General features: G+C 38.0%; 1 protein-coding gene across 1 annotated transcript in view; it reads right to left on the bottom strand.

Annotated features, from left to right (window-relative positions):
* KCNH8 (potassium voltage-gated channel subfamily H member 8) overlaps nucleotides 1–24,608 on the bottom strand; it is a 368,898-nt gene extending 344,290 nt beyond the window's left edge. Inside the window, exon 1 of the mRNA XM_032408779.1 lies at nucleotides 24,293–24,608. Coding sequence (XP_032264670.1) covers nucleotides 24,293–24,368 — 76 coding nt within the window. The 5' untranslated portion in view covers nucleotides 24,369–24,608. The remainder of the gene's footprint in view (nucleotides 1–24,292) is intronic.
* Between the last annotated feature and the right edge of the window lie 2,256 nt (nucleotides 24,609–26,864).

Raw genomic sequence — 26,864 nt, 5'->3', positions numbered from 1 at the left:
CAGTGGCTCAGACCTGAGTTTGCATCTTGATTCTGCTACTTTTGCAGAGCAACACTTGGACAAATTGCCCAACTTCTCCATACTTCAATTTCTTCATTTGTGAAATGGAAATGTGGTTAATACCACGTAAGATCATTCTGTGAATTAAATGAGCTTATGTATAAAAAATGCTGAGTAGACAGACTCATACTTAATAACATATCAATAAATGGCAGGTATAATGACACAATGATGATGACAACAATAATGATCCCTGAATATAAGTGATCAAGGAATTTTGAAAAACCTAGGTAGTTGAAAGAAAAACACTTCCTTTAAGTCTTGTTTCACATTTATCAGGTTGAAACTTTCAGTAAAAATTTTTTGTATATCTACTGTGTTTTTGGCACTTTGCAAGACCAAAGAGAGATAATCATAAAAAAGGGATAACTCGGGGCCTGGGTGGCTCAGTCGGTTAAGCGTCTGCCTTCGGTTCAGGTCATGATCTCAGGGTCCTGGGATGGGTCCTGGGATTGAACCTGGCATTGGACTACCTGCTGAGCAGGGAACCTGCTTCTCCTTCTCCCTCTGCCCCTCCCCCTGCTTGAGCTCTCTCGTTCTCTGTCAAATAAATAAATTTTAAAAACCTTTAAAATTTTTTTTAAATTAAAAAAAGAGATACCTCTAAGGAGTATGCACACTTGTGTTGGAAACAAGTATATAAGTAACAATATAATAATAAAGTAATACCATAATAAGTATGAACAAGGCTATATCATTCTCTAAGCGATAGTGTCAAATAAAAATTTTGTTACGATAATCTAGGTTAGTACATAGATTAGCAACATGATTTACAATAATATTACTCTTTTGTAACTTTGCCCAACCCAAGAAGATAGTCAAAGTACTCCCATTACTGTAAAGTAAAAAATATCAGAAAAAAAAGAGACATATGTTTACCTGGAAAACTCATTGACGGACAGCAACTACAAGGATCAGAAGCCTTTCCCACTTCCTCTTACCTGACTCTACTCAGATGAGATTACTCTACTGCTACACTTTGAGTGCAAACATTGTCAAGTTCTCATACACATCCAGCATGAAGATCCTTCACAACTGAATGAGCAGAGAAAACTCAATCAGCTAACCAACACCAACACACCAGCATGGCACACTTACCTGTAAGTTATTCTAGATTTCAAAACCATCTCAGCTTCTCACTTTACATAGGCAGCTCAGAGTCAAATCTCACTCTGAGTTAATGGGATATTTCTCATTTTATCTGTAAACTCAGCAATGGAAGCAATTAACACGTTTCCTTACTGACTTAAAAAAAAACACCACAGACACTAATTTAAAAGTATATATGAAATCACTGAAGTGAGTTTAGGAATCAGAGTAGGAGATATGTCACTACTGAGTATCTACTTGAATACTGAAAAAGCACTGAAGAAAAGCCGTGTATCTCTATCATTTGCATCACCTCTTAAAAAATGACAAGTTGAAAAATATATTGCCAGCAGGAATCATTCATTTTTTTCCTGTTATTTCCCCTCTAGTCACTGAAAAATAAGAAGATATATAGAAATGAATGAATAGGAACAAAAAATATGAGCTGTATCCTCCAAGGGATCTAATTTAACCTAGAAAACTCTAAACCAGTGAGGAAGTTTCTCAGAAAGTCAAAAACCAAGTTTTCTTAAAACTTAGGTTTATTTATATGATAAAATGTTCCAAAAAAGAAATTATTTATGTGGCTCACAAAAATATATATAATTTATTGAAATAAATAAATAAGTGAAGAAATTAGAACAAGTAGAAATAAGAAAGAGACTATGTAGCCAAGAATGTTATTTTTACTTAAAATATATGTCACAAGAATCTGTACAAATGCTACAGGAAGGCTAAATATTCAACTTTGAGCACCCTGAAGCCTGGGCATGGAGGAAACGTGATCAGTTTCACAATATTCCCCAAATCTTTTCCCTATCTAACTTTGATATTGAAAAATGTTAATTCTTTAAGCCTGAGACACTATGACATGTAAGATATGATACTTTGGGGACAATTATCATTTAAATGAAGTAATACTAAATTATAAATAGTTGTGTGTGTGTGCATGTGCGTGTGTGAGTGTGTGTGTCAGGGAAAGAGCTTGGGGAACTAATAAAGAAGGGAAACAAAGAAACAGGAAGGTAAGGGTACTACACATGAACTTTACCTAAGAGAAGATGCTTTTTCTCTTCAATATCCATATCTGTAAAATAAAAATGATGCCATTTCTTTCAACACGTCACAAAAAATTGATAGAATAAAATATTAACATAAGGTGATATAAGGAAAGGATGTGAGACATAAGGTTGGAACACATGGATATGAATCTCCTCCATGGATCTCAAGTAGAAATATATCTACTTCCTTCCCAAACTAGTCTGGTATTTGTAAAAAATAAATGAGATAATATGTGTGGCTTTGTAATCAAGTATTTATGAATACTTTCCACCAACATAACATAAAACATAAACATTTGTGTTGAAATTCTTTGACAAGAAAACAAGGGATGTGTATAAACAATCTTTCAGTCATCAGGAGAGTATTTTCTGACTCCTGAAAGCATCCATCAATTCACTTTAGCTGAAGCTATCCATTTATTGAAGGCCAAGTATATGCTAGGTATCTTTGTTATACAACAGGATAATAAAATGTACCCATATCACTTCCCATTTCTGTGGAGGTCCTAAAACATTAGGTGTTAATGTCTCCACATTCTAAAAGGAGGTAAGAAACTACACACAGGATTTTAAATGAGGTTAACAAAAACCAGTTGTGCACACTCTTAACCCTTCATCCACACTGAGGTTATCAAACAGTGGGGTTTGGGAGACTACGAAGAGGTTTCAAGAGATAGAAGGGCTTGGCTTTTACCTCAAGCCCAGGAAATGGCCCTTCAGTAACATAGAGTATTCTCTAGAAATTTGGGAAAAACAATTTAAAAAGTGAGAGATAGTGGCTGGCCAGGTGTGTTGCTGGAACAGTGAAAGATTTCTATATTGAACATGACCTGCAAAGAACATGAAGGTGTTCCCTGTGGGTTCCATGGATTCAATCCAGGACCACAAGAGAGCCAGCATGGGGTTATCAAAGATCCTGTACAAGAGGGACCCTTGTAGGTCTGAAGCGAGCCCCTAAGAAGATGGAGGTGTACCCTGAGTGTCTTGAGGTTGACGGAAGAGTCTTAAGCTAGAGACAAATGTAATCATTCAAGTCAAGGAAACAGCAGGTGACAAATCCCTTGGGATGTGCTGTGTGTGTGTGTGTGTGTGTGTGTGTATGCACGTGCGTGTGCGTGTGTGTGTGTGTGTGTGTGTGTAAAGAGGTTTTAAGAACCGAAGAAAGTGCCCAGTAAGAGAACTATGCCCCCAAAACACATGTCATATTCCAAAGATTTAATAATCAGATGGCACATCTACCAAACAATCAAAACAAGGCTTCTAATAAAATCAATCAACATGGCTTCTACCAATTTGGCTAGAGTAGTACATATCAAATGAACACCAGGTTTGTTCCAAAATGCCAACGGCAGCTTTCAATAATATTTGTCAACAAAGAACTTTTCTGTCCCACATCTCTCCTCTCTCTTCCAGGTTCAACCCTGGAAGAACCCAAGGCAGCCTAATGAATGGGGGAGGAGGTGGAGAATCTCAAAAGTCGGGAACTTTCCTACCATAGGTAACCAGGCCAAGATGGACCTATGTTGGGTGAGGGAAGAACTGTCCTTTCAAAGAAGATGAAAATTGTGACTATATATTGCACTGGATCTTTATTAACTGAAACTATAGTAACTGAAAGATCTTTTCATTACCTAATATGAACCCAAAGTGTCACAGACCTTGACCTAGATTTCATCCATGTAGAAGGAAACAACGGGTCCCATAAAGATGGGATTAAACAGGCAGTGAGGTGGCAATGGGGACACATACAGTGACAGCTACAATTACATAATGTTTAAGTGCCAATTCTGATGTTTTCAAAATTTGTTTTCAGCCACAGAACTCATTCTTCAAAGGAAAGCTGATGCAAAGCTCAATGTGTAAAATAGGTGATCTCAGAGTTACTCTAGATGGGGGAGGGATGGTGTGGGGAACAAGGAAGGACAGGTGGTACATGCCAGGTCCCTAAGGGAGCTGAAGGATAGGTTAACAGCCAGCCCTGAGATAGTCCCTTCAGTAGATAAGTCCCCATCATCCCCCAATAGTTTCCTCATATGCCTTGGTAATTCCACCTCTCTCTACCCCACTCCCACTCCTAAGCAACCACTAATTGGCCAGAAGTATTTTTAAATTCAAATTAGTGTGGCATTGTTCTACAGAAAACTCAGAATCTGTTATAATATCATCAGACTTCTGGGCTTGTGGTATAGCTCTCAAATGATCTCTAACACCAGTGGATCATGATCCCTCAGGTAAGAAGAATGATTTTTGGTACTTTTTCTAACAAGGGAGATAAATTCCTGGGTAATCCAGGATAATAGTCCTGTATAATAATGGTGTGTTCTTAAAAAGCATGAAAATGGTTTGTGTCTCAATGTGAAGTCAACCATGACTGTTAAGATCTTAATCATGTAAATGTAATGCTTTACATTTTAGCTCCAATTTTTTTCTTTTTATTAGACATAGACTACTATAGTCAAAACTGTATCTATAAACTCCTGCTTCACTATTTATAAAGTGTGTGACTTTTGACACTTTAGTCAACTTTTCTGGGCTTCAATTTCCCTATCCATAGAATAGGAATAAAAACATCTAACTTGCAGTGTTGCAGACATAAAATAAACCAATGTAGGTGAAAATACCAAACACAACATTGGGCGTATGGTTGCTCATTAGATGTCAATTCTCTTCCCTCTTCCCTTTTCAGAGTAAAATCAGAGTAAATCTAAAGGAAAAACATGGGTTTTGAAATTGAAGGGCCAAGTGTAAGAATCCAGCCCTCCCATGTACTAGCTTTGGGAAAAAATAAATAGCCCCTCTAGGGTCCTCTGCCTCCTTGTCTCTAAAGTGAGGACAATACAAATATCTAAAGTGATCACAGGCCAATAAAGATTCGAGTCACTTCCATTGCAAGGTTTCTGTCATATTAAAATTAACAAGATACCAAAGAGATTATATAAACCATTAAATATTTATCTTAATATTTATATTAACATTCAAAATTGTGGGATAAATTTTTCCCCAAATTCTATTAGTCTACCTTAGAAGATAATATCAAAAGTAAATGAAAGGGGGGTGGGGGTGGCTGGCTGGCACTCTCAGTACAGCATACAACTCTAGATCTCGGGGTTGTGAGTTCAAGCCCCATGTTGGGAGTAGAGATTACTTACAAAAAAAAGAAAGAAAAATTTTTTTAAAAAAGTAAATTACACAAAAAGTCTAATTTAAGGAAATTTATATTTGGCAGCTTGGGGTAGGCCAAGAAGCCCTATATCAAAGAGCTGTGAAAATCTTGATATAAGGTGAGCATAACAAAAGATGATGCAGGGACTCCTTTGAGAGTGAAAATAGGTACAAAAGAATAAAATCATATAATTTTAAAAATACTTGTTTTTTATATTTGACTGGTTTAATTACATTAATGAACATATAAATTATTTTCCAAAGATATTTTGAAACACACTATTTCGAAACACACTATTTCTGTAAAACAGTATCTGTATTTTTGTATTACCAGAAAATAAAATAATTATCTAAGCACAATGATCTTTTCTTTTTTTTTTTTTTTTTTAAGATTTTATTTATTTATTTGAGAGAGAGAATGAGATACAGAGAGCATGAGAGGGGGGAGGGTCAGAGGGAGAAGCAGACTCCCTGCTGAGCAGGGAGCCCGATGTGGGACTCGATCCCGGGACTCCAGGATCATGACCTGAGCCGAAGGCAGTCGCTTAACCAACTGAGCCACCCAGGCGCCCTAAGCACAATGATCTTTTCATTATATTTTCACATACTTAAGTCATGCACTTAGCCATATCTCTCTCCTTCACCAAGTTGTTGGTATTATTTTAAAGAATATGTCTTTTTCTCTATATATAGTATTATTACTTTTAATTTTTTTTTCATAAAATTGCCTGTAATTTTCCTCAATGGTACATTTTCTGGTTAATAAAGTTGAAATTGTGGACATCTTCAATTAACTGTTCACTATAGACCATAAAAATTTTTAATTGAAAAAATACTTTGTAGTTGCTAAAATACCTTGTAAGGCACATGCAAATTTTGCTAAATGCATGATATTCTCAATTCTATTTTTTCCCCAAAATTTGGCCTCATTGAGAATATTTCAATTCTACCTTTTATATTTAAAAGTGTAAATATTTCATTATAAAAACTTCATAGGTTCTCATTTTCCCTATTCAGAGTAAATATTTTTTAAAAATATTTCTATAATACAAAAATTTTTATAAAAAGTGTCTTATGGGGCACCTGGCTGGCTCAGTCCATAAAGCATGTGACTCTTGGTCTCAGAGAAGTGAATTCAAGACCCATTTGGGCATGGAGCCTACTTAAAAAATAAATAAATAAAAGGTGTCTTTATGATTCTTTTTAGTGTTTTGCCAAATATTGGTGCTACAAAATCACAGTTCTTTTCAATTGCATTCAGTTTCAGCCTGAACATACCCAATTAAATATACAACCTACATCAAGAGTCTTTCAAGTTGAAATATTCCAAAGGAAAATTAAAGAATTTCAAATATTATCTTGTATATAGTTTGAGTTCTTATTGTTTAATTTTTTTCCCTTGATCATCTAGAGATACATTTCAATGTATTTCTATTTTTAATTTTGTTTACAATAGTTGTTATCCACTAAAATGAAGTTTTTGGTACTCTGTTTATTAAATATTTGATTAAATATTTTCTTTTTTTTAAGATTTTATTTATTCATTTGAGAGACGAGAAAAGAGAGAGCGCACGCACGAGGTTGGGGGGGTGAAGAGGGAGCAGGAGAAGCGGACTCCCCACCGAGCAGGGAGCCCCTTGCAGGCTGGATGCCAGGACCCTGAGATCAGGACCTGAGCCAAAGACAGATGCTTAACCTACTGAGCAACCCAGGCGCCCCTGATTAAATAATTTCAAATGTTTCAAACAAAATGAAAAGAAAAAATAAAGGCTCATTTAGAAAAGACTAATAACTTTTTTGGACACTTAGATTATTTACAAAGCACGTATTCAAGCACTCATATTTTATTTTTATTTTTGTCTTTCTCATAATTTTTATTTAAATTTTAGTTAGTTAACATACAGTGCAATATTGGTTTCAGGAGTAGAATTCAGTGATTCACCACTTACATACAACACCCAGTGCTCATCACAAGTGCCCTCCTTAATGCCTGTCACCCAATTATCCCTTCCCCCCACCCACCTCCCTTCCAGCAGCACTCAGTTTGTTCTCTATCATTAAGAGTCTCTTTTAGTTTGTTTCCCACTCTCCTTTATTTTCTTTCCCCCCTTCCCATATGTTCATCTGTTTTCTTTCTTAAATTATACATATGACTGAAGTCATACGGTATTTGTCTTTCTCTGACTGACTTACCACCCTTAGCATAGTACACTCTAGCTCCACCCATGTCATTGCAAATGGCAAGATTTCATTCTTTTTAATGGCTGGTTAATATTCCATTGTATATATATACCACTTCGTTATCCATTTATCAGTCAACGGACATTTGTCTCTCTCCATTTGTCTCTGGCTATTGTTGATAATCCTGCTATAAACACTGGGGTGCATGAACCTCTTCAGATCTGTATTTTTGTATCCTCTGGGTAAATAAATACCTAGTAGTGCAATTGCTGAATCTTAGGTAGTTCTATTTTTAACTTTTTGAGGAAACTTCATACTGTTTTCCAGACTGGCTGCACCAGTTTGCATTCCCCCCAACAGTGCAAGAGTGTTCCCTTTTCTCCACATCTTTATTTTTTTTTTTTTTTTTTTTTAATTTTATTTATTTATTTGAGAGAGAGTGAAAGCAAGAGAGATCACAGAGGGAGAGGGAGAAGCAGACTCACCACTGAGCAGAGAGCCCAATGCAGGGCTCGATCCCAGGACCCTGAGATCATGACCTGAGCTAAAGGTACAGGCTTAACTGACTGAGCCACCCAGGCACCCCCTTTTCTCCACATACTTACCAACACTTGTTTCTTGTGCTGTTAATTTTATCCAGTATCTCATTGTGGTTTTGATTTGTATTTCCCTGACGATGAGTGATGTTGAGCATCTTTTCATGTGTCTGTTAGCCATCTGGATGTCTTCTTTGGAAAAGTGTCTATTCATGTCTTCTGCCCATTTCTTAACTGAATTATTTGTTTTTTGGGTGTTAAGGTTGGTAAATTCTTTATACATTCTGGATACTAAACCCTTTATCAGATACATCCTTTGCAAATACCTTTCCAATTCTGTGGGCGGCCTTTTAATTTTGTTGATTGTTTCCTTCACTGTGCAGAAGCTTTTTATCTTAATGAAGCCCCAACAGTTCATTTTTGCTTTTGTTTCCCTTGCCTCTGGCAACATGTCTAATAAATTGTTAAGGCCAAGGTCAAAGAAGTTTCTGCCCATGTTATCCTCTAGGATTTTGATGGTTTCCTGTCTCACCTTTAGGTCTTTCATCCATTTTGAATTTACTTTGTGTATGGTGTAAGAAAGTGGTCTGGTTTCATTCTTTTGCACGTTGCTGTCCAGTTTTTCCAACACCATTTTTTGAAGAGACTATCTTTTCTCCATTGTATATCATTTCCTGCTTTGTCAAAGATTAGTTGATCTTTTAGTTGTGGGTCCATTTCTGGGTTTTCTATTCTGTTCCATTGATCTGTGTGTCTGTTTTTGTGCCAGTACCATACTGTCTTGATGACTACAGCTTTGTAATATGGCTTGAAATTTGGAACTGTGATGCCTCCAATTCTGTTTTTCTTTTTCAGGAATGCTTGGGTGTTCGGGGTCTTTTGTGGTTCCATACAAATTTTAGGATTGTTTGTTCTATCTCTGTGAAAAATGCTGGTAGTATTTTGATGGGATTGCATTAAATGTGTAGATTGCTTTGGGTAGAATAGACATTTTAACAATATTTGTTCTTCCATTCCATAAGCATGGAATGTTTTTCCATTTCTTTGTGTCCTCTTCAATTTCTTTCATAAGTGTTCTATAATTTTCAGAGTACAGACCTTTTACCTCTTTAGTTGTGTTTATTCCTAGGTATTTTATTGTTTTTGGTGCAGTTGCAAATGGGATCAATTCCTTGATTTCTTTTTCTGCTGCTTCATTATTGGTATATAGAAATGCAAAAGATTTCTGCACATTGATTTTATATCCTGTGACTTTGCTCAATTCATGTATCAGTTCTAGCAATTTTTTGATGGAGTCTCAAATACACAATCTAACCTTCACCCAAAGGAGCTAAAAAAGGAACAGCAGATAAAGCCTAAAGCCAGTAGATGAAGGGAAATAATAAAGATTGGAGCAGAAATAAAATGATATGGAAACAAATAAATTTAAAAAAAGTAGAACAGATCAACAAAACTAAGAGCTGGTTCTTTGAAAGAACTAATAAAAGTGATAAACCCCTAGCCAGACTTACCAAAAAGAGAAAAGAAAGGACCCAAATAGATAAAATCATGAATGAAAGAGGAGAGATCACACCACCACCATAGAAATACAATTATAAAAGAATACTATGAAAAATTATATGCCAAAAAACTGGGCAATCTGGAAGAAATGGACAAATTCCTAGAAACTTACAAACGACCAAAACTGAAACAGGAAGAAATAGAAAATTGGAACAGACCCATAACGAGCAAAGAAATTGAAGCAGTAATCAAAAATCTCCCAACAAACAAAAGCCCTGGGCCAGATGGCTTCCCAGGGAAATTCTACCAGACATTTAAATAAGCGTTAACACCGATTCTTCTCACACTATTCCAAAAAATAGAAATGGAAGGGAAACTTCCAAACTCATTCTATGAAACCAGCATTACCTTGATTCCAAAACCAGACAAATACCTCACTAAAAAGAAGAATGAGAGGCAAATATCCCTGGTGAACATGGAAGCAAAAATTCTCAACCAGATACTAGCAAATCAAATACAACACTACATTAAAAGAATTATTCACCACAATCAAGTGGGATTTATTCCTGGGCTTCTGGGGTAGTTCAATATTCACAAATCAATCAATGTGATACACCTCATTAATAAAAGAAAGGATAAGAACCATGTGATCCTCTCAATAGATGCAGAAAAAGCATTTGACAAAACATAGCATCCATCCTTGATTTAAAAAAACCCTCAACAAAGTAAAGATAGATGGAACATACATCAACATATACGAAAGACACACAGCTAATATCTTCCTTAATGGGGAAAAACTGAAAGCCTTTCTCCTAGGGTCAGGAACAAGACAAGGATGTCTACTCTCACCATTACTATTTAACACAGTACTGGAAGTCTTAGCTTCAGCAATCAGACAACAAAAAGAAATAAAAGGCATCCAAACTGGCAAGGAAGAAGTCAAACTTCCACTATTTGCAGATGACAAGATACCGTATGTAGAAAACCTGGAAGACTCCACCAAAGACTCAAATATTTTAAAATTCTGACTGATGGAGGCAGTAAAAAGAGAAACCATGCACTGCCATGCCAAATATCTTTCTGCATTTAACATCATATATCGTGTAGTGTAACTACTATAACTAATTCCTCATATATAAAAATATTTGGCAATTTTGACCACTACAGCTTCTTAGTAATTGATAGAATATCATTGTTTTTTTGACACAAAAATGAATTATACATACACCACCACCAAGTCCAAGCACATTTCTGCTTCATACATTTTTTTAAGTTCATAAACATTGTTTTTACTGTGACACTATGCTTTGCCAAAATTTACATTTCTCGTCACCACTAAGTAACTTTATCATTAATGATCCATTTACTTGAATTTACAATGACATTTTTAATAATGTATGGTTCACCTTCTATAGAATAAACTTTGAAAAGCTTTACTTATATCCATGAATTAGATACAAAACTCAAGCATTATTAAAATTAACTGATTTTCATCAAAAACTCTGATGGTATTAATACTTGCTAAGTTCTTCTACTATTCAAACAATACACTAAATATTGTTGCTTCACTTTTTTTATATGTCTAAGAAAACAAAATCAAAACTGAATGAAATTTTCAACAATAAAATAGATCAAACTACTGATACATGCAAAAAATATAAATTGCAAAAGCATGATGCTAAGTGAAAGAAGCCAGACCAAAAAAAATACAATTTATCATATAATATCATTAATATTACATTCTAGGAAAACCAAAACCATAAGGATAGAAAACAGATTAATTGTCACTAGGAAGTGGAAGTGGTGGGAGGGTATTTGAACTTTGAGAGTGAAAATACTGTTCTAAATCTTCATTGTGTTGGTGGTTACATGACTGTATACATTTTCCAAATTCAAAGAACTATACATTTATTATTATTTTTTGAAAGATTTTATTTATTTAACGGAGAGAGACACAATGAGAAAGGGAACACAAGCAGGGGGAGTGGGAGAGGGAGAAGCAGGCTTCCTGCCGAGCAGGGAGCCCAATGCAGGGCTCGATCCCAGGACCCTGGGATCATGACCTGAGCCGAAGGCAGACGCTTAACGACTGAGCCACCCAGGTACCCCTGAACTATACATTTAAATGGAGTGATTTTACTATATGTAAATTATACCATTATAAACCCTACCAAAAAAAGAAGAAAAATGAATGAAATTCATTTAGAAGAACAATCCTTTGATCTAAGTGAAAAATCATGATTCACAGAGCAGTATGTCCAAGATACTGTCTGCAGAATGAATCATTATTTGTAAACATAGTCTTGTTAAATCAGCTACTAATTTTAAGTAGGCTCCACGCCCAGTGTGGAGCCCAACAATGGGCTTGAACTCACAACCCTGAGAGCAAGAACTGAGCTGAGATCAAGAGTCAGACACTTAATCGACTGAGCTAGCCAAGTGCCCCTCAGCTACTCATTTTTAAATAAATGGTGATGCTTATTCAGCAGATGTGTTGCTTCTGATTTTAAAGTGGTCAGTGATACTGCCCCAATGTGGGCACCCATGACAGATATAAATGTCAACATTTTCTTCCAGTTATACACTCATCATCAACTTTCTTAAGAAATGGGAATTCAGTATTTCATTAAACACGTTTTTCATTTTTGTGAGATCACTGATGCCAGAAAAGTTTCACTGCAAAAATTTTTAAAACTATCAAAAACGGATATATTCTATTTAAATTTCATTGTATACCCAAATGATAATTTCCTATGTTTTCTACTGACTCCGCTATAGTGTGACCTAGTAGCTTCATACTTTTCACAGGCCTTGGTGCTACTGTTTCGTACACAATGCACATGTTGTCCTAGGAAAAGATATATATGTGTGTGTATGTGTGTGTGTGTGTTTATATAAATCTGTATATACACAGAGTATTATTAAATATTTTGTACCTGGAAAAGGTTGGCATAAGAGATATGTATCACTGTTGGCATTTTTCAGACTTAAATACACATTAAAGTAACACCTATCTTCACTACACAGATGCCTGAGACATTAGTAGACAAGACTATAGTCAAAACCTATAAGAATTAACTGGAGATCTACCAACCCATTTTGACTTATTTTAATGCATTGTTTAATATTGATACTTTATTAAAAATGAAAAATTTGGTACAAATACTAAACTAAATGGGATTACATTAATAAGCATAAATATGGATGTATGGGTACCCCACCAAAATTCAGTAATACACATATATTAAAAGAGAAAATTAATGTCAATATTGTACACACGCACATACACATATATGTATGTGTGTGGGTTTGTGTGTGTGTATGTTTCCAGTGTAAAAATGCTAAATAAACATTAACAAGTAGAATTCAGTAACACAGTCAAGTAACTTTTATTGAAAGAATGCAAGGATAGTTCAATTGAATTTATTATATTGATTCAATAAGAAACACTGAATTGCTTAGATAGATGATGAAAAGCCAATTTATAAAATTGAGTAATAAAATAGGGATATATAACAAAGTCTCTTAATAAAGTAGAAATATATAATAAAATATCTATCTCTCAAACTAAAAGCCAGGAAAATACTTATTAGAAAAACACTAAAATAATTTCCACTGAAAGTCAGGAACAGGAAGGATTTTCTTAACCACTACCATTTTTAATAGTATTTATAATGTTTATAATATGAACCAAAGCAATTAGATGATAGAAAAAATTAAGGGAACAAAACATAAGAGTTGTAAAAATTGGAAACAAACAAGAAAAATTTTTATTATTTGAAGACAGTATTATTTCTTAGCTGAAAACCCCAAGAAACCAACTGAAAAATTACTGCAAAGGATAGTAGAAACTCAGCAAGCTGGCTGGTTAAAAATAATAATAACACATAGGAGTCAATAACCTTCAAATAAACAAACATAACTGAATTAGAAAAACAAAATGGTGGAACGAAAGACTCCATTTTACATAGACACTACAAAGATGAAATAACTAGGAATAAAATAAATAAGAAATGTGCAAGAACTTTATTGAGAAACCCTAAAAAGATATAAATGATAGAAACACATAGCAAGTTCTTAGATACGAATTTTTGACATCATAAAAATGTCATGTTTCCTACAGATTACATTAAAAATACCAACAAACTTTTCTTAGCTAGATAATCTGGTTCTTAAATTCATAGGGACTTCCAAATAAGTATGATTAGTCAAGTAAAAAGTTTCTGGGAAAAATAGTGAAATAGAGTTTTAACACATACCATAAAATTCCTATAATTAAAACTGTGATACTAATATAAAGAAAAAGACAGATGAATGTAATAGGATTGAAAGTCATAAAATAGAAAAGTACATATAGAATTATAGAATATTATCTATACACACATAGGAATACAGAATATAGAATGATAAACTAGACATCTCAAGCATAGAAAAGATGAATTATTGAATAATGTCAGGAAAATGGATAGGCATCTAAAAGAATAAATTTTGATCCCTACATCATATTCAATAGATCAAATTGCAGAACTTAATAATGGAGGAGAACAAATTTGAATATACAAAATGAAATGGTAAAGCACATAGGATATATTTTAAAAACAAGTTTAGTATAGAAAATACCTCTCTAAGTATGACACAAAACACACAATAAGGAAAACTGATTAATTCATCTATATAAAAATAAAAAGACCAACCAAAGTTGGAAACAAAAACATATACAATTCACTTTACTAATAAATATTATATTCATTTTGGGGGCACCTGGGTGGCTCAGTCAGTTGAGTGTCTGCCTTCAGCTCAGGTCATGATCCCGGGGTCCTGGGATCGAGCCCTACATCGGGCTCCCCATTCAGCAGAATGTCTGCTTCTCCCTCTGCCCCTCCTTCCCTCCCTCTCATGCTCTCTCTCACTCTCTCTTTCTCTCTTGCAAAAATAAATAAAATTTTTAAAAATGTATTAATTTTGTTGCTATGTAAAAAAACTCCCAGAGAATACCGATAATCCAATTAATAAAGGACAATGAATATGGACAAATAATGCCCAGAAAAGGAAATTCAGTAGACCTTAAATATATTAAACAATGCTGAACTTCACTTACAGAAAAAAAATGTACATTTAAAATTAAAATAGGAAGCCACTTTTTATCTTAAATTCAAAAGTAATTCAAGTGATGGGATTAAAAAAATGAATATACTGAAATGTTATGCAAATATTAGCTACTAATACTATCTTTCAAATAATCTTATAACTTTTGGTTTCTTTGAACCAAAAATACACTACACAATATGGAGCACTGTACAGATGGACAAGAGCCCTCAATGATTATTAATTCTATATATCCTAAAGCCTGAATCCACATATTGTTTGAGAGAGAGTAGCAAGCTCATTTTCAGATGACTGAAATGTAACCTAACCAAAGATGTAGCAAATTAATACAATACAAAAGTTGCAGTCCCAAAACATGCATTCTTTCCCACCATTTATAGAATCATAGCAGAAACATTTATTTAGGTGTGAAGGTCAAAAATATGCCCACTTTTATCTTCTACATCATTCTCTCCATTGAAGAAATAACCAGAACACCACAATTAAGGACAAGTCTACTTGTCAAACTGGGTGTTTGGTATTTCGATAACATGTGAACTTCTTATGTGGATCCTTCTTTCTAGGAAGTCAAACAAAACATGGAAAGACTGATAAGTGCTCTGGTCTCAGTTCCTTCTAGTTCAATAACTAGAATGAGAAACTCATTTGGACTGACAAGTACAATAAGGAAGCCTATCCAAAAGACTTAACAAAGCAAAAGAAAACATGAAAAAAAAGAGCTTTAGATTATATTTGCAATTTGGAGAGCTAGGTACCCTTATTTCTTCCTGTGAAGTCATTGTGGAGGAAAGGTAAATAATCTCTGTTGAAAGATGTCAACAAAACCTGACAGTGGAGAATATATTTCTCCCAATAAAAGCAGACTCAAAATAGGTAGAAGAATTTCTTGGGTAAGATGCTAACAAGGTAAAAACACAAAATGATGTCACTATAATAGCTATGAGAATTAGAATACTTCTATAGAGAGATTAGCCTGATAATAAAAGAATCACAAGTTCTAAAATCAGCAAATTCTAAGCACCAAAGGACAGTAGATATTCTTTGATGAGCAAAACTGCTTTGCACAGTGAATGCATTAAGTAGTTCCAGATATGAGTCTTAAATACCAATCTAAAAACATTCTTTAAGTGACAAGTACTTAAAGCATAATATATCAAAAGAAAAAAAAACAGCATATATACTAGAAGTGGCTAAAAACTTTAAAGCAGAAATTCCTTTTTGCAAGAGTTAGAAACTAGAAATGATACCACAGATTGCCCTAGTTTGTTTATACTTGCTATAAAAAACACACTTTAAAGGCAGTGTGATATAGTAGAAAAATCACAGGCTATAGTAGAAAAATCACAGGCTAGTGTGATAACATACAAAAATGCTGAGCTTAAGTTTTGTCATCTGTAACAAAAAGGGGAGCTGCCTTCCCCCTTGCTGGGCTGTTGGGCTGTGGTAGGAACAAATAAAGCACCAGCATGGTATACAGAGTATATGTAGACATGCCCCAAATGGTAGTCACTATTATCATTAAACTTTAATAAAATAAATTAGTACTTGAACCATGTGAAAATGAGGTACTGGAAGCCAGTCTAGAATTACGTTTCAAAACTAAAGTTAAACAACATTATACTGAATAAAAGGAAAACCAGTTAGCACCAAAGGGAAATAAAGACAATTACTACACAACCCTAGCCTTCAAGGAGTTTGCAATTCTTTTACGCAAAGAATCACTTATTGAGCAATGACTTTGTTCCAAGCATAAGTCTGAGCAAGGAGGATACAAAAGAATAAAGACACAGTCAGGGCTTGAAAGGAATTGAGTGCTGAAATCTGAAAGCATGTAATCAGAACACAGGTGAGGAGGGGCAAGGTAATGTGGAGGCAGAGAACAAATGGCACCCAACTTAACTTGAAGCATCATTGAAAAAGTTTAGATACAAGGCAACCCTCAGGATGCGTCTTGAAGGAAATAAAGGATCTTGCTCTTCAAGTGACTGGCAGAGGCCCAGAGACAAGAATGAGCAGGGGATTCAGGGTGAATATGTCTGTAGCCTGGGACACAATGGTTTGAAAAGATTCTGCAGAATCATCTTGGGGTCATATGACACTAAGGACTTTGGACATTCTCCAAGAGGTAGCAGGGAGCTGATGGGTGGCTTTAAATAGGGGAGTTAAATGATTAAATCATAATGCTTTTATCCGAAATCACTCTAGGGACAATGTAGGCTGAAGGGTGGGGAGTAAGCAGGATAAAGGCCAATGGCCTCAGGAATCCAGTGAGAGTAAGTTTACAACTGTGTAGATACAAAACAGAAGATCCAAACTAAAGAAGAAACAATGAACAGGAGGTGAGGAGCCAGATTAGGGCATTTCTAAAGGAAAATCTCAAAGATTTGATAACCAATTAGATGTGTGGGCAGTCGAGGGCGACTCAGATTTCTAGCTTGGAGAAATGGGTGGGTGGTGATGCCAATAATGGAGCCAGAAAACCTAAGAAGACAAATAGGTTTCATAGGCTAGGAAAGATTATTAGTTCATTTGGGGACATGTGAATTTTGAAGGGTTTAAGGGAGATAGATAGTTGTATTAACGGCTATGAAGGAAAACCAAAATACAACTTCCAGGCAATTTATAAGCCAAGAACTGTATTTGACTGTTTAAATTACTGAGAAAGCTCTTCAACTGCTCCAGTTGCTAAATATGAACTATGTCATAGGTAAAGTTGAAGTCTCATCTTTTTTGTTTGTAGGCTCTGCTAAACCAAAATGGATTTAAAACAGTATTTAGACTATCTCAGCAAATGTACATTGCCAGGGTGAACCCTACTATCTCTGCAGCAGTTGCTGCAGAGAGGTTGTACCTTTTCCTGTTGGCATTTCTCCAATCGACTTCACTAGGACTGAATGCTAGCACACCCTCAATTCTTTTTCTTCTCCACAGGCACAATTTTATAGTATAACACAGCCCTGGAGGAGAAGAGTACTCAGCTATGCAGTCAGAAATCAATCTCTCCCTTTCCTAAGAGATGAAAGTTAGCTCCCTGGGGCGCCTGGGTGGCTCAGTCGTTAAGCGTCTGCCTTCGGTTCAGGTCATGATCCTAGGGTCCTGGGATCAAGCCCCGCATCGGGCTCCCTGCTCAGGAGGAAGCCTGCTTCTCCCTCTCCCACTCGCCCTGCTTGTGTTCCCCCTCTTGCTGGGTCTCTCTCCGTCAAATAAATAAATAAATAAATAATATTTAAAAAAAAATTAGCTTCCTAGGCAAAGCAGACATTTGTAAAAAATGAAGAACACATCAATCCACTGCATTCTCTGGGACCCTTGTCGAAGTGTAAAAGCATTTTTAGAAGAGATAGTAAGAAGAAACTTCTCAGGTGTCAAGGTGGACATTTCTCCTGCATTACACGTCAGCCTGTGGAATATGGAAATGTTGGGAACTTTTACACCAGGCACAGATGGCACTGTACTCTCTTACCAAGATGTGAACCTACCACCTTCAATGGCTTACTAAGACAAAGTACTCTGACTTTAAAGACATTCTATGTCTGGCCTAATTGACTTTCCATTCTCCTCTTGCCTCTACCTTTTGCCATGCACATCCTCTAAAATACTTAAAGACGCCCCCCTTTCAGCTTTAATGACAATGCTACACAAATTAGCCGAGTAAACAGAATATCGTCTTTGCCCTTATCATATATGAGCCAATCATTCCCACCCAGAAGCCATTCATGATATAAAACCCTCCCAGATCATTCACCCACAGAAATTATTCCTCCCTCGTCCAGATGTGTACAGCCCTTTGCCTATATCTCCTGAATATTCTTATCTCTTTCCAACCTATACTACAGTAGTTTTTGCATATATTTATCATGTTCTTTGAGAGAAGGGCAAGCCTGATTTATTCCAAAGAGCCTAGCATAATGGCTTTGTATATAGTCAGTGTTGATTAAATATTGTTGAAGAAATGATTGATTGGTTATTGATGAATAAAGTAAAGATTTCATCAGAGGGACTGTATCATTCTAGAAGTACGTTGGGTCTAGGATATCCCAGAAACTAGTAACTCAGGACCTTCAATGGGTTTCTCATGCCAGAAGAGGGTTCATGCCATGGCCTTTGGTCTGCAAGTGATACTAAAAGCCAGAGCCTAGGAAAAATATATTATGAGCATAACTTCCTTTTTTAACATATTAGCTATCAATTTTCCTATATATAATGACGTCAAAACAAAATTATCTAATATTTTAAAGACTATATAATAAAACTTTTCTTATTATTTGTGTATTTCACTCATCACAAGAAATGTAGGTCTGATAAATCCAATTCTTATAAATCAAACACTGTTCATTGCATGGAAGTTATGAGAACTGCTGTGATAAATCTTTTGCAGGCTAAAGAATTCATCTACACAGTTAAAGAATGAGAATAAATAATTCCTTCCTCCCATCCTCCCTCTTCTTTCTTCTCTCTTCTTTCTCCCTTTCCCTTTCTCTCTCTTCCTTTCGAATTTTCAGTAAACCTAGAATGAAATTTAAATAAAGAAAATTATTTACTTGAACACAGCCAATCTCAATGCAAGAGTGCATAGTGGGGAGTTACTTAAATCTGAAACATGGCTAGAGGCATGAGAAAGAGATGGAAATCCCTTTCTCTTGAGTGTGGGCAGAACAGATGATTTTAGAGATCTGATTAAGATCCATAATCAGTTGACTGTGAGTTAATAAAAATGGAGATTATCCTGGGTGGGCCTGACTTAGGCAAACTCTTAAAAGAGAGGCCCTCCTGCTCAGGAAGAAGCAAACTGTTGGGTTCTGAGAGGGCCTATAGGAGAGGACATGTGGCAACAACCTGAGGACAGCTGCTAGTTGCTGAGAAAAAGTGCCTGACTGACAGTTAGCAAGACAACAGAGACCTCATTCATAAAACCGCAAGGAATTAAATTCTGCTAACAACTACATGACCTTGGAAGAGGGCCTCAAGCCTCAGCAAAGACCATAGCCCCAGCTAAGGACTTGTTTGCAGCCTTGTGAGACCCTGAGCAGAAGACCCACCTAAAGTCCTTGCCTCAATGTCTGGCCTATAGAAAATGTGAGATAATAAGCCACGAAGTTTGTGATAATTTACTACACAGGAAAAGAAAACTAATAAAGAATTATCTCCTTAAACATAAAGAATAAGGATAAAAGACTATAACTAGCATAAAAAAAATTTTTTTAAAGAGTCTTTATAAACTTCTATTTGGGGAGAGATATTTCTAGAATGCTAGCTATTTCCTTGAATATTTTCATGTAATAGCCTTTTATAGACAGACCCATACATAATGGAGCTCATTCTTTTTTACTGGCTAAATGCCTTTGCTGGTATTCTCCAAACTATAATCCAGCATAGACTTAGGAAGATCTCCACTGTTCCACCATATTCTTCCCCGTTCCTACAGCACTAGGTTCATTACCCTTCTCTCTATGATTGTGATGTTAAGAGCTCTATGTTCCTTGATGAAAGCATGAAAGGAAAGATGGGAAAAAAGGAAAGATGAAAAGAAAAACCACTGCAGTTACCTCTGTAAAGGAAGTATTTCAATTTTAACAAATTTCCTTGGACCATTTTAAACAGGCTATACAAGAGTACATAAAATATATGCAAATATGAATGAGTTTCTAAACTACTGTTATTCTGAGTATTTTGACTGGAATCTCCTTGATAGAGTCCACTAGGCTACAAACTTCCTTTAAAGCTTACATCTTGTCTCACTAACCCCAAAGGAGAAGTATTCTGGCCAAATTTTGATATGACTGGAAAATGTAGGCAAATATACAGCTATGAAAATGTAGGCTAATTTACCATTATGTTTGAAATTGGACACTTCCCTCTGAAAGTTTTATATCCTCAAAAAAATATGAAAGAAATGTGTTTTTCTCAAATGGTACCCCATGACAAATATTTGCCCGAAAAACTATTTTTTAAAATATGTACTTATGTGTTCTCTACTATACTTTCTCTTTGTCCAGATTAATATTCATGTGCTTAACACAAAAGTCTGCTCAGAAAAGTTTTTTTTTAATACATTAAAGATATTTAAAAAAAACATGTAGGTAGGAAAAGTGAACTAGATACAGATCATGATGTTAACACTTAGTGTGTGTGTGTGTGTGTGTGTGTGTGTGTGTGTGTGGTCTGTCTTAGAGTGTCTCCAGTGAGAACTGTGGCTACATGTAATGAGTTAAAAAAAATTCATTGGCATTACTTTTTTGTCCTAAATAGGTCATACATATTCAATGTTTGCAAGGTTCTTAGTTTTTCTCAGTCTCACTGCACTTCAATTAAACATAAACCAGGAGAACATATTTCAGAAGTAAATGTATTTTAGGGTAGTTTTATATAAAAAGATTTATATTTTCCAATAGTTTTTAAAAATTATATTGGATATGAGAAAAAATTCTAATTAATTGTCCACGATTGTCTTTCAATCCTGACAACAAGCTCACTTCTTAAATATTAAAAGGAATAACTATTATATAAAACAATAAAGTGTCACCAGGTGATAAAATATATTAACTTCTTTTATGTTATCCTGTGATAATATTTCAACTGATAAATTAGTAAGATCATGTTATTAGCCTTTATTGTTATATATTTATTTTTTCCCCTGGGAGAAATTTTGAGTGATGTTTTAAGTTTTATTATTTTCCATTACAGTATTAAGTCAGTAAGGCTAATAATATTGCATGGTGGTTAAGTTAGCAAGGTGGTTTGCCAGGGCTACTGTTTGTTCTCTTATTTTTTCATCAGGATTACCCAATATAAAATAAAATAAGAAACTAAGATGACTATAAAGTATACCTAACAAATAAGGCAATGTACCAAGTAAACATATTACATTTTGAGTATAATAACATCATTTACTTTCTATAGAGTTTTTATTTGGGCAGGTAGCAATTTGGGAAATTTAAAACTTGCAAATAGTTCTGTCTTGCACAAGAAATTAATACTGTAAAAAAAACAAAAGAAAGCAGGATGATCATAGGAAGAGTTTCAGGGAACTAATTATACTTAAAATTTTGTCACCACAGAAAAGGTAGCACAATAAGATAAAATACTTAGCCAGGGAAATGGTACGCCCATGATTCTAGATACAGCAAAATTTGAGGTTAAAAATTTCTTTAAAGTATTTTTTAAGTTTCAGATTATTCAAGTCATCCTGCAATTCAAAAAAGAGGTAAATGAGAAAATACAATCTTCTTTCCTGGAGAGGGTGTGTTGGGGCAAGGGATATTCATTAGATGTTGTAAACAACAACAACAACAAAAGTCTCGCCAAAGTAAACCTTTATGTTACTCCTCATTTTGCAATTTGTTTCACTGATTTTCAGACTGATTTCATACAAAGTGGTTCCCTACAGAAATCCCCCAAACCCTGTGGAGCACAGACCAAGCATATTCTCCAACACTTTTAGGTTTTAGTTTTTATTTTTTGTTTTTGTTTTCTAAATGCTGGTAGGTAATGATGGTCTTCCCAAATAAGAATTTAAAATGTCTAATCTTCCATTTTATTAGCATTAATGCTTAGTTTGTTTGTTTGTTTTTTTTTTTTTTAAAGATTTTATTTATTTATTTGAGAGAGAGAATGAGAGAGAGCATGAGAGGGGGGAGGGTCAGAGGGAGAAGCAGACTCCCTGCCGAGCAGGGAGCCCGATGTGGAACTCGATCCCGGGACTCCAGGATCATGACCTGAGCCGAAGGCAGTCGCTTAACCAACTGAGCCACCCAGGCGCCCCTAGTTTGTTTTTTTTTAAGGAGCTACTAGTACACCCATCTACATGCCCTCTGCTCATCAAATGTTACAGTGACATAAGGAGACAAAGGTATCTCATTCTGATGATCCAAAGCCCCTCTCATTAGTAACTGATATCTGAATATATTGCTGCAGTAATTCTCAGAGCTATCCTTGGATGATTCACTACACTTTGCATTCCATTCAACTTTAAATGACAATGAGATGAGCAACTACCATTTACCAATAACCTCATTTTCAGTAGAGGCTTTTTGGGATCCATGTTGAGAGCTTTTGGGGTTTAAATTTGCAACTTCAAGAAGAAACATACACATGAAACTTATCAGTTTCTAAGGTAATAATTAGTAGTACCCACATTCACACATGGCTAAAGAAAGCAGTGGTGATTTTATGTGCTGTTCGGGTGGTGGAGGTAATGACAATGGCAGGGACTATAAGTTTTATTACAAGATTTTCTCTTATTATCCAAAGAAGACACATTACACGGCACTTCACCAATACTGTCTGACACATGTAGAATACAAAAGGGGAGAGAATGGCTAAAGCAAAAGTTAAAAACACTGTAAGAATATCCACACCTTTTACCCTGAGTAGGGCGGACATCAAAAATAAAAATTGAACAAAATCAAGTAAATTCTTCATTTCCCTCCCATGTAAACTTTTCCAACTATTCCTAAAGCACAAAGCCCAGGACTTTCTTCCCACTGTAATAGGAATGTGTATATAGACTACTGGAGTGGAAATAGAATTAGATGTGTTCTCTCATGTCAGCTCCATGAAATACACCATCATAGTAAAAAATAATTATACTTGAACCACAGAAAAGCCTTTAGAATGAGTTCCTGAGTTTTGTGTAAGAGGCAGAAAAAGGAAAGATAGCACACAGAAGCAACATAAGCTAGGAGGAAGGTGGGGATGTTCATAGTGAAACCAACTGAGAGCATTTGTTAGTGGTGAAAGTACGGGCTCCTAAGCCTGTTGGAAAGACCAACGGGCTCTAAAGCAAGCCTGAGAAGCCTGGGACGGAACGGGGACCTGACCGTGGTCCTGAAAGAGAACAACTTGCAGGTGATTACGAACAATCTCCCAGCATCCACACAACACCATATCCTTGTTTTCAACTATAGCTGAAACAAGCTAAAAGTCCAATAATACTCGCCCTCAAAAAAATATGTCCAAACTTTCTCATATGATCAGATCAGCCTTTATATTGCCCAGCTCCTCCCAGGTACGCTCTTCTAGCTTAAAAGCAGGAATCAAGATTCTGACAAACTCGGAACGCTTAGAATTATACAGGAAGCTCACACTTGGCAATCCTGGTTCTAGTTTGCATTTCTTAAGCTCTGATAGGGAATCATGCGTATCCGAAAGACCTCAAGGAATGATGCTCCATGGAAGCATAATATTCCAAACTCACCCTATAATCTAGACAGCCTTGAAACTCTAGAAAGATAAGGTGGCAATTCACTAACATGGACATTCCTACTTTCACCTCATAAAATTAATCTAAAAAAACACAATTTCATAAAGAGGTACCAAAATACAGGTCCCACATTGAACACGGGCGTCAGTCTTCCTTCAGGCTCTTTTCTAGCTCTCACAAACCCAGGAAGTCAAGGGGGCCAACTACACCAATCCAAAGTGTTAATACTACACCGAACCTTGGGTGGAAGGAAATTTCTCCGCACAAAAGACACCTTTGCAAAAACGGAAAGAATTTCACTCCGCTGGTGGAAAAAAGGTGGGAGAGAAAGTAATTTATACGTGAAAAATCATTCTCGGAAAATACCATACAACTCGTCGAAGTGCAAGACTTACGTGTTCCGTCAAAACGGGTGGCGATGGTGTCGAGGAAGGTGTTCTGGGGCGCCAGTAATCCTTTCATAACCGGCATTTTTCCAGCGTGGTGTGAAATTCTCCATCAAAGTTTGTCCGGAAGGATGGCTCAAGAGGAAAGCGCCAAGAAGCGAGAAGGGGAGCGTGCTGACGGCAGCGGACGGGGACCTGGCGTGGTGCTGGGGCCGATCAGGGGGAGGAGGATGGAAGGAGCGAGGGAGCGCGTTCCAGCCGCCGCTGCTCTGGCTGGAGCCTCCCGGCGAGCGCTCGGCGAGCCCGCCCCGCACCTCCAGGCTCAGCCCGGCGCAGGCTCCCTCTCCCGCCCCCTCCACCTCCGCCAGCTGCCGAAACCCCCCCACCGTCCCTCCGCGGGCGGCAGAGCCCGCCGAGCGCCGCCTCGCCCCCCACCCCGCCCGCCCGGGAGGAGCCCGCCGTGGCCCGGGGCGCCGCGCCCTGACCTCAGGCGCTGGGGTCGTGGAGGACGGCGCTCGCTGCAGGGCGAGGCCGGGTGGCGCTGAGCCTCCCGGTTTCCAAGGGGCGCAAGGAAACGCGCGCGAGCGCGACTCCCACCCCCAGGAGCCAGTGAACAAAGACCCCTTTGTTCCCGCTCCGTCCCTCTCCCGGGGAGACCGGAGTCCCGTGGGTGTGGTACTGGAGAAGGGGAGGAGACAGGTTGGGGCAGGTACCCGGCCTCAGCCAGGAGCTTGGGAGGGGGCAGTCCCCCCAGTGGTGTCCGAGAGAGCTGAGGCAGCTGGGCGCCCCAGGGGAAGGTGGCCCCCTTCCGGCACACCTGACACTGCGAGTGCCCGAGACTGGAGCAGGGTAGCTTCGAGTTAGTTGCGCGGCCCCCTCCCTAGTCACTCGGGTCTTTCAGCTTGAAAACTAGTCCAAAGCTCCCGGGTTTTTCCACCTCTCCTTCCTGGGCTCAAAAAGGGGTGTTTCGGCCCCTCACTCCAAACTGCCATTGGTCTTCCCAAGCCATTCTAATGTAATAGAAAATAATAAGAGGGGTTTTGGGGGTTTTGTTTTGTTTTGTTTTTAATGGACAATGGATGGCTTCTCATTCTCTGGCGAAATGTAAATAAAACATTCCTAGAAAAGTTTTCTGTTTTTATTGATTTGCAAAATACAATGTGAGTAAAACCAGTAAGGTTGCCTTGTAAAAAAAACAGCTTCAACACCAATTAGCCTAGCCCGCCTCCTCTCCACCACCCAACAACCCCACACCCCCGCCCAACAGCGAGGCTTCCTCCGAGACTGGAACCTCCGGGTGGTAAGCCTGGCCGAGTCCCTGGAACGGCAGGTGTCATGGAAAACGAAAGTGGTCTCTCCCTGCCCTTCTCCCCTTTGCTCACGCGGGAACTCCCCGTCTGCCAACATTCTGCCAAGGAAAGCCTGGCGCGAGCCTGGGGCGCAGCCCTGCGAGACGTGGAGGAGGACACCCGCGCTGGGATTCTACAGAAAACCCTGGAAGGGAAGGAGATGCGGAAGGAAAAGTTGAGAGCCTAGGGGTAGAAAAACAAACGTAAGCCCAGGTGCTGGCGCACCCGGAAGGAAAGGAGGGGGGAAGCGAACAGGTGTGTGAGCCTGGGAGAGGGGCAGCTTCTGTCCCCGCCGCCTGGGAGTTCGGGCGTGGCGGGAGCCGAGAGCTCTTGCCTCCCACTGCTGTTGGTAGTGGGGCGGGGCGGGGGGGGCTCCTTGTTTGAATTCCCCCGGCGAAGGGGGGACCCTAAGGGTTTCGTCACGGCTGCCCAGGGCTCCGGGAGGGCGGGGGTGTAGAGCGGGAGGGAAGCATCCCCCTCTCCCCGCCCCCAGTCCCTCTTTCTCCGTGATGCACTTCCTGCGGCCGAGGATTCCCTTTGTGTTGAAATTCAAGAAGATCCGGCCGCCGCGTGCAGCTGTCTGGGCGCGGGGCGCTGGGCTCGGGGCAGGGGAGGGGATTCCTGAGTGGGCGGCGCGGGGCAGCAGACCCAGAGGTCAGGGCTTTGGCTGGGGGGTCTCCCGCCCCGCTGGACTCCTCGCCAGCCCACTCGGTCGCTCCCGCCCTCCCCCCAGTCCTTCCGTCCCGAGCCGGCTGTGCTGTGCGGAAACCGAGCTCACGTGGGCGGTGTCCCCCACGCGGCGCGCCAAGACAACTGCGGGTGGCTCTGTTGGCTCTCTCTCAGGCAAAGTGGGGAGAGAAAGAAGAGGGAGACCCTGCTTCTGTTTGGGCGGTGCGCTGCGTCCTAGAAAACCCACTCTGCTGCTGTGACTGTAAAAGCCTGAAAAACGCCTCGCATCTAGTGGCTTGAAGTTCAGCATGAAATACATTAGGCGTAAAGCAGGATTCGGGTTCATAAAATTTGCACTGTAGGGCTGTGTGTGTCTGTGTGTAAAAACTGTTCCCTCGTGGGCTTGATGTACGTTGCCAGATGTATGAGATCACTTGGCAAGAAACAAGCAACGAAAGGGGCTTAAGAATGGCATGGCCACCCCAAAGAAAGCCTAGGTTTTATGGCAAAAGAAGCCCAGCATTTATCACTCACGGTCTTAGTCCCTTCTCCACTACCTAAGA

The sequence above is a fragment of the Phoca vitulina genome, unplaced genomic scaffold, assembly GCF_004348235.1.
Source record: "Phoca vitulina isolate PV1807 unplaced genomic scaffold, GSC_HSeal_1.0 scaffold10, whole genome shotgun sequence".
Taxonomy (NCBI): Eukaryota; Metazoa; Chordata; class Mammalia; order Carnivora; family Phocidae; genus Phoca; species Phoca vitulina.
Note: the sequence above shows the minus strand (reverse complement) of the source record. Positions and strands in the feature narration are given on the sequence as shown.